The 16,776-nt window shown below is 38.0% G+C and overlaps 1 protein-coding gene across 3 annotated transcripts in view; it reads left to right on the forward strand.

Annotated features, from left to right (window-relative positions):
• The first annotated feature begins 8 nt into the window (after window positions 1-8).
• The window catches only part of LOC140943167 (vesicle-associated membrane protein 3-like), a 26,930-nt gene continuing 10,162 nt past the window's right edge, over window positions 9-16,776 (forward strand). Inside the window, exons 1-6 of one of the 3 annotated variants that reach the window (XM_073392249.1) lie at window positions 9-115; window positions 309-351; window positions 580-658; window positions 4,282-4,361; window positions 7,112-7,163; window positions 7,898-10,335. In XM_073392249.1, the coding sequence (XP_073248350.1) occupies window positions 114-115; window positions 309-351; window positions 580-658; window positions 4,282-4,361; window positions 7,112-7,163; window positions 7,898-7,980 (339 nt within the window). In that variant the 5' untranslated portion in view covers window positions 9-113 and the 3' untranslated portion in view covers window positions 7,981-10,335. Of the gene's footprint in view, window positions 116-308; window positions 352-579; window positions 659-4,281; window positions 4,362-7,111; window positions 7,164-7,897; window positions 10,336-13,949; window positions 14,238-14,828; window positions 14,872-16,542; window positions 16,622-16,776 lie in introns of those variants that run through there. The other 2 variants (XM_073392232.1, XM_073392242.1) reach the window with 2 other exon arrangements.

Below are 16,776 nucleotides of genomic sequence, written 5' to 3' on the forward strand. Positions count from 1 at the left end.
CTGGTTTCAAATGACGTCACTTCCAAGTTCCTAAAGCAGAGGAAAGGGAAGTTTGAAAGCACAATTTCTTTGCTGTTGTCCTTCAAAGTGTTTACTTACTGGGAATCGTCAAAATGTAAGAAAAGCGTGTTATTTTTTATTCAGAATCGTACACTTAACCGTTTTGTGTTTACGAATTTGACTTGGTTACCATGCTGAAGTCGTTTGTTACTTCGCGCTTTCTTTTTTCCCTTGCTGCTGCACCCTTCGATACAAGCAAGCGACTTTCGATTACTTAAAAATTGAAAACTGTATTTCTTTCCTTCTAGGTCGAACAAACGGTTACAACAGACACAGGCTCAAGTAGATGAGGTAAAGTAGCCTCACATGTTGCATGTTTAGTCAAAAAACTGTTTAAAACTGAAGTACTTTGGTCTAATATGCTGTCACGTAAAGCAAGCTCAAATTTCTCTGTAAAATACAGCGGAAAACCGAGGCCATATTAACTCATAGGGCTTTTTTTTGGCCTGGACCTGATTACTGTGTAGTGATTTCACTTCATTTAGATCTTTCTTGTTTTGTTACTGCTGTTTTTTGTAGGTGGTAGATATTATGAAAGTTAATGTCGACAAAGTGTTGGAAAGAGATGCAAAACTGTCAGAGCTTGATTCTCGCGCTGGTAAGAAATTTGATTTATTTTGATTATTTTTGTTTTTTTCTCAAATTAATGTTTATTTACTAGTTGATAAGGGAATAGACCATCAAAATTAAAGATTGATTCCAAAATCTGTAGCTGCAAGCCGCTGACATGTTAAACGCAACATCATAGAAGTTAATTTTAGCATTGATCTCAGCTTCTTTAACCAAATGACGTTGGTTCACCAAGAATTTAATCTATAATCGCAGCAGCGTAAAAGCTACCATAATCTGATGGTGCTAATTTCTGGAAGTCAATGTGGTTAGTTATTAATCCGTTATAAATTAAGCTTGTAGTTATTATAATGTTGAAATACAAAACTGTACAACATTTTGTTCATATTGGCTTCCTCATTGACCTTATATTGTAAACATCTGAGAAAGTCAAGAAAGTCTTCTGTGAGCAACTAATTTCCAAGCATAATTTTCCAATATTACCATTGTTGTCCAGAAGTGCAAATTGAAAATCAGGGCAACTTTTATTTTTTCCCATGACAAATCTACAATAATTTCCCCAAAATCCCCAAATAAAAATATTTATTTTTACTTTATTATGACATTGTATTGTCATGCTAACAATATTCAAAGGCTGAATGGGCAAAAAGTGTCCTAATTCCTTAAATTCTAAAGTTGCATTTTTTGAACATACACTAAGCCTTCATGTAAGTACTTGTTGGAGACGAGCACTAAAAACCACAAGCATTTACTTTAGCCATGCCCTTAAGTGTTTCTTTCCCTCCCCTAATGGATCCAATATTTTGAAAACAAGAAACAAGTGATAACCTTTTTTATATATATATCCTGGGGCACAAACTTACTACAACGTCTTTTGATAAATAAATAAAAATATTACTTTTTGTAGTTACAATTTTAGTATTATTATATATTTGAATAACATTATTAATTTGTAAAGCTGGGTTTCATATGAGAAAAAAGGGCAAGACACAGTCTTGTGGCATATTAGTAAACTTCTGATGTTAAAACATTCACATGGACTACCTTTAGTAATGTGATTCTGCAGCTAGGAATGACCCTTTTTATGCCTGATGAAACATTATCGGGCATCATCGTAGGTTTCTCTGATTTCTTTTTTTTTTGTTTTCTCTAAAAATCTTTCATTGACAACTTAAACTACATTGTGTCATTCAGGGTAGTGTTCAAGGTAGTGTTGATAGACTGTAGGAATATAATATTACGTAAATTTTATAATAGCACACACAACTGTGACTATAGTTTATACTTAAAGATCTGATATGTTGAAAATTGAAAATATGTACAAGTTAAAAATAAAGCTCTACAAAGTAATTTCTGGACGTTATTTAGCTCATCATAAACCAAGCTTTGGAACTCTTAAAATGAGAGTCTGACAGTCTGGAATTTATGAATCATTTCCCCTCTATACTCTGATTTCCTTTTTTCTATAAAAAGAAGCATGTCACATTTGAAAATTCCATTCCAATATAAAAGTAAGAGCCTTGGATTTCCACTCAAAATTCCGTTTTTTATATTAAATTTTTTTTTCTCTCCTTTAATAAGCATTTCCCAGCAGATGAATGTCTCCTCTCTTTCCTTCCTATATGTTAACCTAACTCTTGAGACTTGGCTTTTTGCTCTTGCTTCTTAAAATAATAATTCAGCCCCTTTTTTGTTTTTTGTTTGTTATTTTAAATTCACTGATTGTTGTGAGCTGCTATTGATCTTTTGGGAAAAGAATGCTATTAAAGTCTGTTAAGCATTTTTTCTGCATAATCATCCAAATAGGCCTTTTGCGTTAGTTGATCGCGTGATCAACTTTCGGTAAACACGAAAACAGTTCGCTTTTGAAACATTTTGTTAGTGGGAGCTGAAAGAGCGTATTAAAATTAGTTAACCTGTACATTTTCAGGTGTATATCTCAAAAGTAGCAATTGCAATGGCCAGCGAAAGTTAGAAGGATTTGAATGAGAAAAACAACTCTTGCCTCGTGGAATTGTATGGAAAACCACTCAAGCGTGACTGGGTGGCAAGAGTTGTTTTTCTCATACAAATCCTTCTAACGTTCGGTGGCCGTTGCAATCGCTGTTTTAGAGATGTACGGCTGAAAATTTACAGGTTACCTAATTTTAATACGCTCTTTCAGCTCGTGCTAACAAAATGTTTCAAAAGCATACAGGTTTTGTGTTTACCGAAAGTTGATCATGTGATCAGCTAATGCAAAAGGCCTGTTAATGGGTGTGATTGGGAGGATCAAGATTATCCCAGCAAATATAGTACATGGTAGTTGCTTCCACCGCACTTCAGCTCTGGCAAGGCAACTCTGCTGTCCTAATGATGTTTGGCTTGTCAAACATTGCATTAGTACTGTTTCCATGATATGATCAACTTAATCGCAAGAACCTACTTCTGAGGTGACCTGGGTGATCAAGGCAACCTGGGCTATTATAATTTTATGAAAACCATGCTTTACTCCAATTATTTTGACCGGCAACAATGATTCTTGCAATAAAGAAATTTTTAGGGCTTGGCTTTGTATGAAAATTGCACCCTGCTTGATAAGGATTTCAAAGCAAAAGCACATACCGGTATTGTATTCCCTGTGAATTGCCTCTCACTTAAGGGTGTTACCTTACTTTTCCATGAAACTCTATCACAGTCCATTGTTATGATCTTTATTAATGTTGTTATCAGTATTATTTTTATTGTTTTTATTATATTATACTATAAAAGGTTTCAAAATAGCAGCCTGCATGTTAACTTTTCACCAAAGAAATAGAAAATGTCATGCTTTGATCGGCCAACTGAAATCAAAGTTGCTGTAATGTTGTAGTAAACATTTCATATTAGACAATATACTGCCAAGAAACATTTTAGAAACTTTTTGGAAATGTTTTAAAATGAGTAGAAAGAGTAGAAAAAGGTTTGGAAATTTAAAGTGTGCTTCAAAAGTTGAAAAGGAGAATTATTGTTCACCTTAAACTACTACATGTAATTATTTTACGCATTTGTTCAAGCGTGAAACATGCATGTTTGTCTAGACAAACCGTTGCATTGCTGCCCTTATGTTTCTGCACTTGTAATCAAGATTTATTTTGCACAAAAAACTTGTTTAGTGCTGTTTGCGAAGCCTTTTCCCTTGTTCAAGTTAAAGTCAGTTTTGTATTCATATTGTTCGACAGAACAGATTTCCCACGTTTGTTCTCTGCCCTGGTTTGTGAGTGAAGAAGCACCACGGTTTGTCTTTGTCTGAAGGGGAATTGTTGCAATGAAATACGTTAATCAAAATGAAGATTCTGATGGTGACATTATTTTGGCAGTTCAAAGCATGTGTTTTGTTCCAATTCTTTTTAAAATCAATTTATATTTTCAAGGTTTCTCAAGGAAGAAAGTGAAATTTCAATTCAGAAAGGTTTTGGTTACATGTCATACATGCAAATTGCGTAAAGTGGAAACAAGTGATTCATTATTGACAACCGGGAAAAAATAAGCCTTGGCAAAAAAAGCCTGCAGATTCAACCCAAAAGCTGTGATTTTATTTTGAACCCTGTATAAGTTGATAATTCCCGATTCACCCTTTTGCTGCACTGTGGATGTTAAAAGGAAACAGAACATTCTTTTTTCTGTCATCAGATCAACTGCAAGCTGGAGCCTCGCAATTTGAGCACAGTGCTGCAAGACTGAAACGCAAGATGTGGTGGCAGAATTGCAAGGTTTGTTCATTTCTCTATTGACTGCTTTACTTTTTGATGAACCTGTTGCAGAAGCCCCTCTTTTGTGTTTACTTTAAAGACTACTTTTCACTAGCGACAGTCACTAAAAGTCATGTCCTAAAAATTTTGTTTTATTACCCCATTAAATAAAATTAAACTCATCGCTAATGATGAGCTTGGGAGCAGGTGCCTAAAAGGTTAGTAGGGGGCCAAATGCAATAAGCAGATAGGAGGTATCCATGGCAACCCTGGAAGTGGGAAGAGCAAGAGCAGCCACTAACCGGCACCGTCACACTGAATAAATTCAGTGGAGATACTTACCTAAGAGAATACTTTTTCTGTTGTTTCAACTTTGTAAGCATACATTACCATACCCAAAAAGAAAAGAAAAACAAAAATTACCTGAGATGAAAAATTAACTACAACAGACTCATTCTTCAAATAATCAATTAATTAATAGAATCTTGAGGGGGTGGAGTACATTGACCTGCCTTGACTGTATAATATAATCAAAAAAATTAGCACGTGTTTTGGGTGACCCCTCAGGTGGTCTTCATGACCCCCTGCTTGAAAGAATTAACTGGAATGATGTACACTCCCATGTCATCTGAGTTGCTGCTCTGCCATCTCAGAGTCAGATATCACTTTGTGGTCTGTTTTAGCGGAGCTTCATGTGCTGCACGAAGCGCTGCGTGTGGGCGGAGCCCCATAGCTAAGGAAATGTGGTAATCTACCCATCGAAGAAAATTTGGTAATCATGTGACCGTACACCGACCGTCTGTGCGCACCACAGGCATACAATTGTAAAATACATTACAACTTCACGCCGATTTAAGTGTGTACCCCAAATTTTGGGGTTATCAAGTATTCATATATTCAGGCTATTGTTCTTGCCATTGTCGATTACCTTCCGAAGAATCCACGAGCGGAATTCCTTTGATTTAGGTGCGATATATCTCTTTTGTTTCGAATTTTGTTGCTTGATTGACTTTTTAATCCCCATTGTTACCTGATGAGTATTAAATTTATCCATTAAAATACTCAGACTTGCCTGTTAAATTTGCTGCAGTCTGTGGGAACGCTTACAAGTCTTTTAAGCGTGGCGGACAACTCGGGTTGCATAACATATTTTCGGTCACGCACCGTATTACAAAGGAAACAAGCCTGATAAATTTGAAGTTGATTAAAGCTTATAAATACCTGGAAAATAATACTCTCTTGCCTTGAAAATAAATTGGCGTTTTAAAGAATTGCTGCGGAAGTTATTTATTAGAACGTTTTATTCATTCAGTAGCTCTGCAATCAAGAGTGAACAACTCTTTTTCAAATGTAAACAACACAAGCGGTGAATGCATTTAACGGGATGACACAGTTTTATTAGAGTGTAGTTTCACTTTTTTGGACATTTTCGCTTGCCTTTCAGTTTTTTTTTGTTGAACAAATCCTTTCGTTTCAGTTACGTGACTGCAGGGCCCGAAATAACCGCGTATTGTCAGTTCACCGATTAGCATGACAACTTGATTCACGGAGAAGTCGAGTGAGACGGGAAATATCTAAAATCAAAACAAGAGCTGTAATCTACAGATCAAAACTTGCGGAGTTCATAGTTCATCGAAATAATTTTGTAGAAACGCTTGTATAGTTTCATTGCTCTGGAGAAATGAATAACTGTTATGATTGAATGAATGGATAACTCTCAGCCGGATTTTATTAAGCGATAGGCGAGAAAAAATGCTTCAGCAGCTTGCTTTGTACTTCGAAACCTCGGCAAGAAAAAAAATCCAATCTCGGTCCACAGTGGTTGAAATTTCTCGTTCAAGATCTCTTTTTGAAGCTCTCATAATTCTCCTTTCTGAAAAATACGTGTCCAAGTCGAAGACGTTTTGCGAAAGACTTAAATCCATAAACTTCTACTGCAATATGTGCGATAATTCTCTGCAGTTTTATTGACACACTTAGAACAAAAGGATACCTTTCAAATTTCGCGGCCCTGGGCAGCTTAATTAAGCCATTGTTCAGTTCCTTTGAATTCGCTTCTGAGTCTTCCGCCATAAAATCTCACCTTCTTTGAACCGAGTCAAAACGAGCACTCTCGAAGGGAAAGTCCGGAGGAATAAATTGAGCCTTCAGGGTACAAAATCCAGCGGTTATGCCCATTTCTGAAATACACACTTAAATCGGTGTGAAGTTGTAATGAACTCAATCTACAGGTATGACAACCCAAATGCAATTCAAGGTTTTATTTGGAAGGAAATCACAGTCGGCTTTGGATGGCTACCAGTGGTGTATGAGAATTCTTCTTAGATCACAGCCTTGAGTGATTTAAGGGAGCCTTGTGCTCCGAACCTGTGAAATCCATCGTGACCAGCATATCTTTTTCACAAAAAAAAAAAAAACCAACATTTTCTAGTCACCCAAGAGCAAAATTAAGGTGCTAGTGGCCACCAGGTATTGGTAGAGCACAGCCCTGATGATCAGAGTTTTTTGGAGAGAAGGAAAATAGACTAAAAAAAGTTTTCTTCGAACATAGAGGACTTCATGTTAAACTTCATAATGAACTTGCTCTAAACAGCTTATTATTTCAAAATCTTGTACTTCCACATGAAATCCCCAGATGTGTCAAAATAATAAAAGTTCTTGTGTGGCATGTTATTTTGTTGATTTCTTTCCTAATCTTTTGATCCCTTGCACTGTTAGTGGCTTTGTGGAAGGATATAATTTTCTTTTTTTTTTCTGTTCTTCTTATACAGATGTGGATCATTCTCATTGTGGTCATTGTTGTTATTATTGCTGCCATTGTCAGTAAGTCTACTTGTAAATATATTACATAACGGTAGAGACTGACGTAAGTGAAGTACTGATAACTGTAATAATACGGCGGGTCAAGGAATTGGAGAAGGTGTTTGTTATAACAAGTGTTAGCCTGCAAATACAGCGATCGCTCCTCACTCCTTGACGCAAGGGACATTTCACATAAAAGATGTCTGCTCCTCAACGACAGAAATGCCATATTGATGACATAAAATCTGTCCAGAATCTGGTCAGGAGCTGTCATTGGTCAAAGTATTATTTCTATTCTCGTTGCTATTGTTCATGAAGTACAGACAAAACACAAAAGATCACAGAGGTCAAATGTAAATGCCACAAATCTACTACAAAACAGTCAAAATTATATAAATATATATAGTCTTCTTCAGAGGAAATGTTTGAGTTTTGCTGTGGCTTGTTTGCAGAAGAATGGAGAACTTAATTGCAACCCCATGAGTACCAGATTACAGCTGTTTGGGGTAACACGCCACCTGTGTTGTCAAAAACATTTCAGGATTTTGTTTTTTTCTACAACATCAATCAAACCATTACCATAGCATCCACTGTGTTTGTGAAATAATAGCGGCAATGTACACAAGCAGAAGCTGCAAATATGAATGTTGGTGGTAACATACCGGTTCGTTTTCACCCTCCCAGGGCTTGGAGATTTTATGGTTATTGATGCAGCGCTTTTTTTCTAACAAATGTTCTTGCTTTTTTTCCCTTAGTCTGGGTAGTGGCAAACCAGTCATCTAGTCCCAGTAAAGATGATGATACTACCCCCGCTCCTGCAACAAAACCTACTACATAACATAACAACACGTGCTGCAGTGTTACAACAAGGAACATAAATGAGGGCTTTTTACTATAAAGCTGTTTTTTTTGTAGACATTTTGTTCTAGTTGAAAATGAATTTTTTTTCTTGAAGTGATTTTGAAGTAGCACGATTTTCATTCTTTGTTTAAGATTATGTTCGTAAAGTAGAGTAGAGGGTACTTTTTCATGATCTAGTGTGCCTAATACATTTTGTGAACAAGTAGCCTCTACTTGCTACATTTCTGGACCTAACTGTGGCTTCCATGGTAAATTAAAGAAAAATTAAGATAAGTGTATTCTAAAATCATGTTGACCAAAAATTCATTTCAAACTACAGCACTTGTATATAATAATAATAATAGCTTTCTAGTTTGTTTATGTCAATCACTTTATATGCCTAATGTCCGAGCTGAATGTGTTCACTCTTAACCACATTCAATTGACACTTCTTTGGGGTTTACACCGGTTTTACCAGACAGACTTTTCAACATATGAGTTCACTACTTACGCCTTGCGGGGCGTGTTTTGAGTACAAGGATTGGCTTGCAAAAAATTTTCCATCCTAGCAGGCCTAAGAAACCATTTTCAGCTGTTTTCTCCCTGAACCATTTATGCTACTTGTTGAATTAGCTACAAGAGTTTGCTACACGTTCGCCACACGTTGATACCAGGGCTAAGTTGCTCAAAGCATGGTTAGCTTTAACCATTGGTTAAGCAGTATCAAAACCAATACGTTGTCAAGGTATTTAACGCTGGTTAACGCTAACCATGCTTCGAGCAACTGGGCCCTGGTATGAACGTGTGGCGAAGGTGTAGCAAACTCTTGTAGCTAATTCAACAAGTAGCATAACCTGGTTGGTACCACCTTCTCTGATGTGATGACATTGTCACATATTGAAGGCAAAACATCTCTCTACCCCTAATAGACTGCGGTTTGTGATGAGTCTGTGTGCTGCCTACTGAAAGTATTGACTTACATGTAGTTGGAGATTTGGCGTTGTGTGAACAAACAATTTGTAGCCTTGCAAAGCAAGCCTCATGCAAACAATATACTTCAGGTACATGTCAAATTTTCGAACAAGCAATTTTTTTCTATAAGGCTTAAAGACAAACTTGAGGCAGTGGTGTCTTGTGACTTTTGTCGAGACCAACTTATCAAAGTGGGTCCTGTTTAAGGAGACTTGATTGTAAAAGTTTATCGAGTTTTGTTAAAACAATGTTATGATACTAGCAGTCATGCAGGAGTGTTTGTATTTGTCCTATTTTTTAACACCTAAACTTAAACGTCAGTTTATTTTCAACATCTAAATTTGTATAATTGAGAGAATTAAAGTACTATAAGCGAAAAAATGTCTTCTTAAACTCAGTCATGAAGGGTGGTGGACTTGACATTTTCAGCTTGGATTGAAAGCATCTCTGAAAATAGTTTAGGGAAAATTGCTCTTTGTGCTTAAAAGAAAATACAACGAGACTATATTGTGTTCTTTTTTGTAACTAAAGAAGAATTCAAGAAGGAAAGGGGAACCTGGAACACATTTAAAGATTATCAAGGGTTTGCAGTAAGCTTGTTCTATTTCTCCTCATAGCTATATTGATATGAGGAAGTTAGACTTAATAAATTTTCGCTTAGATGGATTATTCTTTTTCAGGGCTAGAAATTGCCTTTTTTAGTCGACTTGCAAACCTTTATTAGCTTTTCACTGGCGAAAGTAACTTCAGATTGCGAGAGCCGTGGCCACTTGAAAAAGGCGTGTCTTTGACAGTTCAAACAGAAAGCCCAAGCGTGCCACAAAACGTGAGTCATCCTCTGTGCTTACCCAGTAGAGCGGGAACGTACAGCTTAACTGCGTAACTACCAAAAACAGATTCGCGGGTTTCTCAGTGTTAATTTCCAGCCCTGTTTTTAAGGAATTTATGTAGGCACGCTCTTGAAAGTGATCCATCAGGTCAGGCAAGTAAATAAGTGTACATCAACGTAAACACGCAAATCAAGGTCATGGGACAAAGGTTTTTCCTTACATCATGACAATAAGATTATTGTTCTATCTACTGTGTAGTTACATTGGAAGCTGTCCTGACGGACGCTGTCGTAAGCGGACAGCTCTATTTACGGCCACTTTCACAAAACCCCGTTTTTCTCAACTCCCAAACAAACTCTGTATTTTTAGATTCCCGTAAGCGTCCAGCTCCAGTTATGGACACCTTTTTCACCCCCCGAGGGTGTCCGCTCGCGAGAGCTTCCATTGTATTGTTTCTGTTCTTTTTGAAGTTCAGGTTCCTTAACGACTTCACTGTAGGGGATTAGTTAAGTAACGCATATAACAATCAATAAAATGTATTATTTACTTTCTCGGAGTTTTGTTCAGTGTTCATGCAGCTTCACTGCCAATGACGCGTTTTCGTCGCGCGCCATAAGAGCACTACAGAAACTCCCGGATAGGATAGCAAAGGTATACCGTAAAGCAGCGAAAATAATCCTTTATCCCCTCTTACCACAGATACGTTAATTTAGCCCCCCTCCTTACCACTGATACACGTCTCCTCCCTTATCCCACGGATACCTGCCTTTCTTTAGCCCTGATATACGTCCCCTAACTTCCATTTGATATACCTCCCTTTCTTTACTCCTGACATTCGTCCCCTTCCGTTTCCATGATACACCTCCCCTTCCTTTCCCCTGATATATCTCGCTTTCAGTTTACCCGTATACGTCCCCTTCCCTTTCCCTGATACACCTCCCCTCCCGACTTTCCCCCGGATATAAGGCCCTTCCTTACCCCAGGTATTCTTCCCCCTTTTACCCTGAGTACATTATCCTCTATCTTTCTTCAGATACATACCCGTTCCTTTCTCCGGACATACCTTCCCTCGCTTATTGTGTATTTAAAGTAAGAGAAGCGTTTATAAATTTTTAAGGGAAAAGACTCAAGAACCTTAAGAGATAAAAAGAAGCGATTCTGATTGTGGCTTTTCGTCTCTGTTTTCTTTTACATCGTGGGCAAACAATCATCTGTTCTTTTCGTTTTTGTTGCTAGATCTTGTAGTCGTTTACTTCCACTTTTACTAGCTTCAGTTAGCCCCTGATTAAAACAAGAACTCTCCACATTCTTTGCAACAACCTTTGATAATCTGCAAAACTCTGTGAGCGTTGCAAGCCAGGTTTAATTCGTAGGTGGTAAAACGCCCATCTCGTTTTACAGCAATGTTGCAAAACAAGTTGCACGTTTTGAGCAAAGGCTTTTTTAACGACGCATATCAACCTGAATTGAGGCCTTTTTGCTGTTAATGAGCCTTGACTGCAGCCATAGGCATTACATAATCATAGGCTCCTGGCCTTGGTCATGGTTAGTTCTTACGACTGGTAATAAATCATGCCTAAACAGCTCAGGGCTTGAAGCGGTAGGGCTCACATTCAAGTACCTCTATAGCAAGCTGAATATCGTGATCTTCAGTCCACTCCATCTGCATTAAAATAGGAACAAATTATTAAATACGAATGGCAAGTTGCGCGCAAAAATAAACAAGTTCCTTCATCCTACTTTATACAGGGCTTTATTTTGTCGAATAAATGGTAACCAATTAACACGTATTTTTTTCATTTTGGCCCACAACTTCAGCAGAAAAAATAAACTAAAAACTTCTTGAATGAAGAAAAGGGTAAAAGCCGATGTTCAGATGGTGAGAAAATACTTAAATGCAGGAGCCTATTACTTGTTAAATGTTATTATTTTATAGCTGGAAATTCTAATGCATCAGTCAATTCCACCAGCGCCCAGCCCCCCCTCCCCCCCCGGACAACATGCAGGGCATTTGCCCACCTTGTCAGTCCCGCGGGTGGGGCATTTGCAAATTTTGCACTGCCCGGGGGCCGGGCATTTGCTAACCCCCGAGCCATTCCCGAGATTTTGACACGCACGCGGTTTTCTATACTATCAGAAGGTTTTACTGGCCAAAAAGCAGATTGGCTCATCTGTCAAGGACAGGAATAAATTGTAGAGGGCTGTAAAGGCATGATCTCGATTTTACATGTATGTATGAATTTCTTCGTTGCTTGAAGCCAGAATTGCGTAGCGAAATTAGAGTTATCGATGTGAATCAACATTTTTTGGTTATTGAATCAAATTTCTGTTGATATTATTTGAAGAACATTCTTTCATATTTGTAAAACTATTCATAACATATAACTTTACAGCGCTCTATTAATTTTAATGTCAATAATTTTATATCAATACTAAAACCGTAAACCGGTGCATGTCGTCGCGGGGTGAAGTCTTAATTAGAACAAAGGAAGACGTTAATTGAAACAAAAAATCGCACATTAAAATCCTTAAAATGGCACTACTTGACTGTGCGAGCAGTGAAAAATGTTGCAGTGTTGACGGAGGACGGGGCATTTGTCCTCTTTTTTCGCCCCCACCCCGAGGGAATTGACAGCTCAAGAGTCCCCACCCCCGGGAATTTGCCATCCGGGGGTCAGCCCAGGGGCGGGGGGGGGGGGTGGGGCTGGGCGCAGGTGGAATTGACTGATGCAGTTGTACCACTTGCTACACAAGCTCATGTTATATTCAATCATAAAAATAATAGTGTTAAAGTAAGTACAGGGGCGGATGCAGGATTTTTTTTAGGAGGGGGTGCACTCGTCTCTTGCTCTACTTCAACACCAATAAACCACATAGTTTTTTTTTTGGCAGAATACCAGTTGTATTAGAAAACCGTAGGTCATCTCGGAGGGGGGGGGGGGTGCGCACCCCCTGCACCCTCCCCCTAGATCCGCCCCTGAAGTAATTGAAAAAGGTTTACCATTTGAAGGAAACTAGACACTCCAGAAACAGATCGAAGCGGTATTCTGTTATAAAATAAAGATGTTTTGAAGACGAAAACACGAATAAAAAACTCACGTTCTCGAGACGTCGCGACGTGCAGACGACGTAGGTTGGACGGCTGAGACATATGCTAATTAGCCCAGAAACGGGCAACTTCTATTTCCTGTTGCCGTCGTCCACCTTACCGTCCACCCTAAGGTCCGTAAAGTAGAATCACGTCGTCCTGCAATCCACAAGCTTCGGCAGGTATAAATCTACTGCTTTAAGCAATTTTTGAAGTCCTTTGCATTTTCTTAACCTCGTTAAGCCAGGTATCGTTCCTTTTTTCTCCTAACAAGCGATGCGACTAATGGATTGTTTTTACTTCGAAGAATGACAGCAGCTGTGGAGGCCGAGCGAGCGAACTCGTAAGTGATGAATTTATTTGTACGTATGTAGGTAAGGCACATCATATATCTTTAATATAGAGGAAATAAACTTTACATTGGAAAACAGCTATCTTATCAGAATGTCTCTTTTTCAAATCTAAACTCGGACAGACACTCTGGACTCGGTCATCTCATCCAGGTTGAATAATCTTCGTACGGAAAGCAGGTGTTTTTCCCCTCGAAAGGTCAGACAACACAAAAAATTCTTCATCGTCAATGAAATTAGACGTACGGCTAAAAAATAAGATCTTGCATTGTTTTAAAAGACGCCATTGCGAAAAACTTTGTTGCGAACGAACATCACAGTTTTACATTTGTGTCATCCTCGGAGACCCAGGGGCAGATAGTGGGGGCGAGGGAAAGTCTAAACGGGCGGAAAAATGTGGCACGGAGAAAAGTAAAGAACGGCGAGAAGAGCTCTTCTCGCTGTTCTTTACTTTTCTTCGTTCCATATATATTTTTCCGCCCGTTTAGACTTTCCCTGGCCCCCTTTATCTGCCCCTGGGTCTCCGAGGATGGATTTGTGTTTACAATCAGTGCCGTCGTCGTCGACTACCGACCGATGTTTCCTTTTTCCCACCGAAACCGACGGTCTCGTTCCAGTCTTTTCCCAGTCAACAGACGTCCAAGTAAAGTCGGTACAATATATGTTCCCATACACGAAGTACCTTCTTTTCTTGACTCAACACCCCCTTGCCAAGGGGGTGTTGATCGCAGGCTCAGTTCACCGTTGCACTGGAAGGTATGGCGGCAGATGTGTCGTAGCGAGGGAACAAGTTATTTCCTCCACGACTTACTCGTTGTCTTGCAATAGTTATGCCCCTGTTAACTTTCATAAGCGATATCCTAGCATGAGCACAAATTGCGATTGCGAAGGGATGTCTGGGTTAGTTGATCGCGGTCGGTTTCAAATGACGTCACTTCCAAGTTCCTTAGAGAGGAAAGGGAAGTTTCTTTGCTGTTGTCGTTCACAGTGTTTACTTACTGGAAATCGTCAAAATGTAAGAAAATTTTGCTTTTTTTATTCAGAATCGTACACTTAACCGTTTTGTGTTGACGACTTTGACTTGGTTCCTATGCTGAAGTCGTTTGTTACTTTTTCCGACAGGTGTCCCAAGCGTAATATGAGAGTTTGTACGGGAAAAATAGAGTTTGAAACTTAGATGAAATAAATGAAGTAAAAGCGATTAAAGTTATCAATAAAGTGTAAATATTGTTACCTGGAGTCGTTGTCTTTGTTTTTGTGAAGTTTCAGCACAATTTGAGTACTTTTACATCATCTGATCATGACCTGACAGTGTAATAATTATCATTACACTGTCAGGTCAGATGATGTAAAAGTACTCAAATCGCGCTGAAACTTCACAAAAACAAAGGCAAGGACTCCAGGTAACAATATTTACACTTTATTGATAACTTTTATCGCTTTTACTTCATTTATTTCATCAAAGTTTCAAACTCTATTTTTCCCATACAAACTCTCATATTACGCTTGGGACACCTGTGTTTTTCCTTGCCACTGCACCCTTCGATACAAGCAAGCGGCTTTCGGTTACTGAAATATTGAGAACTGTATTTCCTTTCCTTCTCAGGTCGAACAAACGGTTAGAACAGACGCAGGCTGAAGTAAATGAGGTAAAGTAGCCTCACCTTTTACATGTTTGGTTAAAGAAACTGTTAAACCACAGCGCCCCCGCACAATGTGTGTGTAGCCGATTGTTATGCAGCTATCAATGTTATGCCTGAGGGGGGGGGGCACGGGATAGGATGGGGACTTTAATCAAAAATGAAAATTTGGGCTCAAACTTCCCAACCCTTGGGATAAGATTTCAGTTCAAAGTTCCCCACCTCGGGATAAGGTTTTGAGTTCAAAGTTAACCATCAGAGAGGGAATTTCAATCCAACTGAGGTAAAGAATACGTGCTTACATTTGAGAAGTCTTTTTCATAGCTTGCGCTGCTCCGGTGCATGGTAGTGGCAAGTTCTGCTCTCTTTAATATATTTAATAAACTAAAAAAACTTCGAAAACAAGTTTCAATTTGATTTTGTTTTTTTAATAATAATTGGAACTCAGGTGATGAATTCACAAACTCTTCTATTTCATATTTAGCGATGATCTTGGCTCTAAAACCATAAATGTTTGGAAGGATTTGTTTGCTCCTACAGTCCCACAAATAGAGTTTTCCAATAATTATAAAATAGTTCAGCAATTGAAGTGAAGGGCAATCATTTTCCGTCAAAATTCCAAAGAGCACATTTTCCAAGCAGAGACAAATTCGTTGATCAAAATAAGGTACCAATATAGTTCAAATTCACTCCAAAACTGTTTAGAGCGTGAGCAGTGATAGAACAAATGGGTTAATGATTCGGGTTGATTGTCACAGAAAGTACATAAATCATTTGTTCTGAAACCTATTTTACACAACTTTGTATTTGTGTAAAGAATTGAGTTAATTACTCTGTACTGGAAGGCTTTAACATATGATTCGACAATGATAGAGTGTAGCAGCTTAAACATTTGCTTTAGATTGTCGCTGTTAAAGTGAAAGTTACTCTGTAATTTTTGAATAATATTGGGCGGTTTAGCTTCTTCTCTGATGAGTAGGTTGTAGTATTCCTTTGATTTCCCTTTCGTAACCTCAAAATTATTGTCACCCACTACAACAGTTGGAGAGTTTATCGAAGGATACCTGTCATAACTTCTTAACAATAATGGAATGGACCTACGTAAGCCAGCCCATTCTAAAATGTTTGTTTTGCATATTTTTTTAGACAGTTGATTATAAGAATCAGTACTGTTCAGACTAAAAAAAAGATCTTGAATGCAAATGACTCTCGCATTAACATAGTGTTTATGATAAACCAGCTTGTTTTCTACTTTTATTTCTTTGTTATTCCATATTATTGTTTTCCAATCTTCTTCAGTGGCAAACGTCTTACGAAATTGCAACCACCATAACAAAAGTTCCCGATAAAATTGAGAAGGAATTGTGTAATCCGAGATATTATAGTTGCAGTTAAAAAAGAACAATCCCCCAATGGAGCTCAGTATGTGTTGTAGGTAGCTTTTCCAAGTTCCATTAGTCCCACTGAAGATACGTTTTAACCAAGCTTATATTAATGATTTAACCATACATTCGAGATCAACCATTTTTAGCCCTCCCTCTTCGTATTCACTTATAACTGAAGCTCTTGTTACTTTATCTACACCTTTCCAGAGAAATTTAAGGCCTCGAACTGATTACTCTACAGTGATTACGCTTTGTTTAGATTTGTTTTGTTTTGTTACGGTTTTATTTTTTGTAGGCGGTAGGCATTATGAAAAATAATGTCGAAAAAGTGTTGAAAAGAGAGGCAAATCTGTCAGAGGCTGAAATTCGTGCTGGTAAGTAATTTTGATAATTATTTTGTGTTTTTTCTTTTTTAAAAATTTATGTTTATTTACTTGATAATAAGGGAATAGACCATCAAGTTAAAGATTGATTCCAAAATCTGTAGCTAGAAGCCGCTGACATGTTAAACTCGACATCCCAGAGGTTA

The sequence above is a fragment of the Porites lutea genome, chromosome 1 (genome assembly GCF_958299795.1).
Source record: "Porites lutea chromosome 1, jaPorLute2.1, whole genome shotgun sequence".
In the NCBI taxonomy this organism is placed as follows: domain Eukaryota; kingdom Metazoa; phylum Cnidaria; class Anthozoa; order Scleractinia; family Poritidae; genus Porites; species Porites lutea.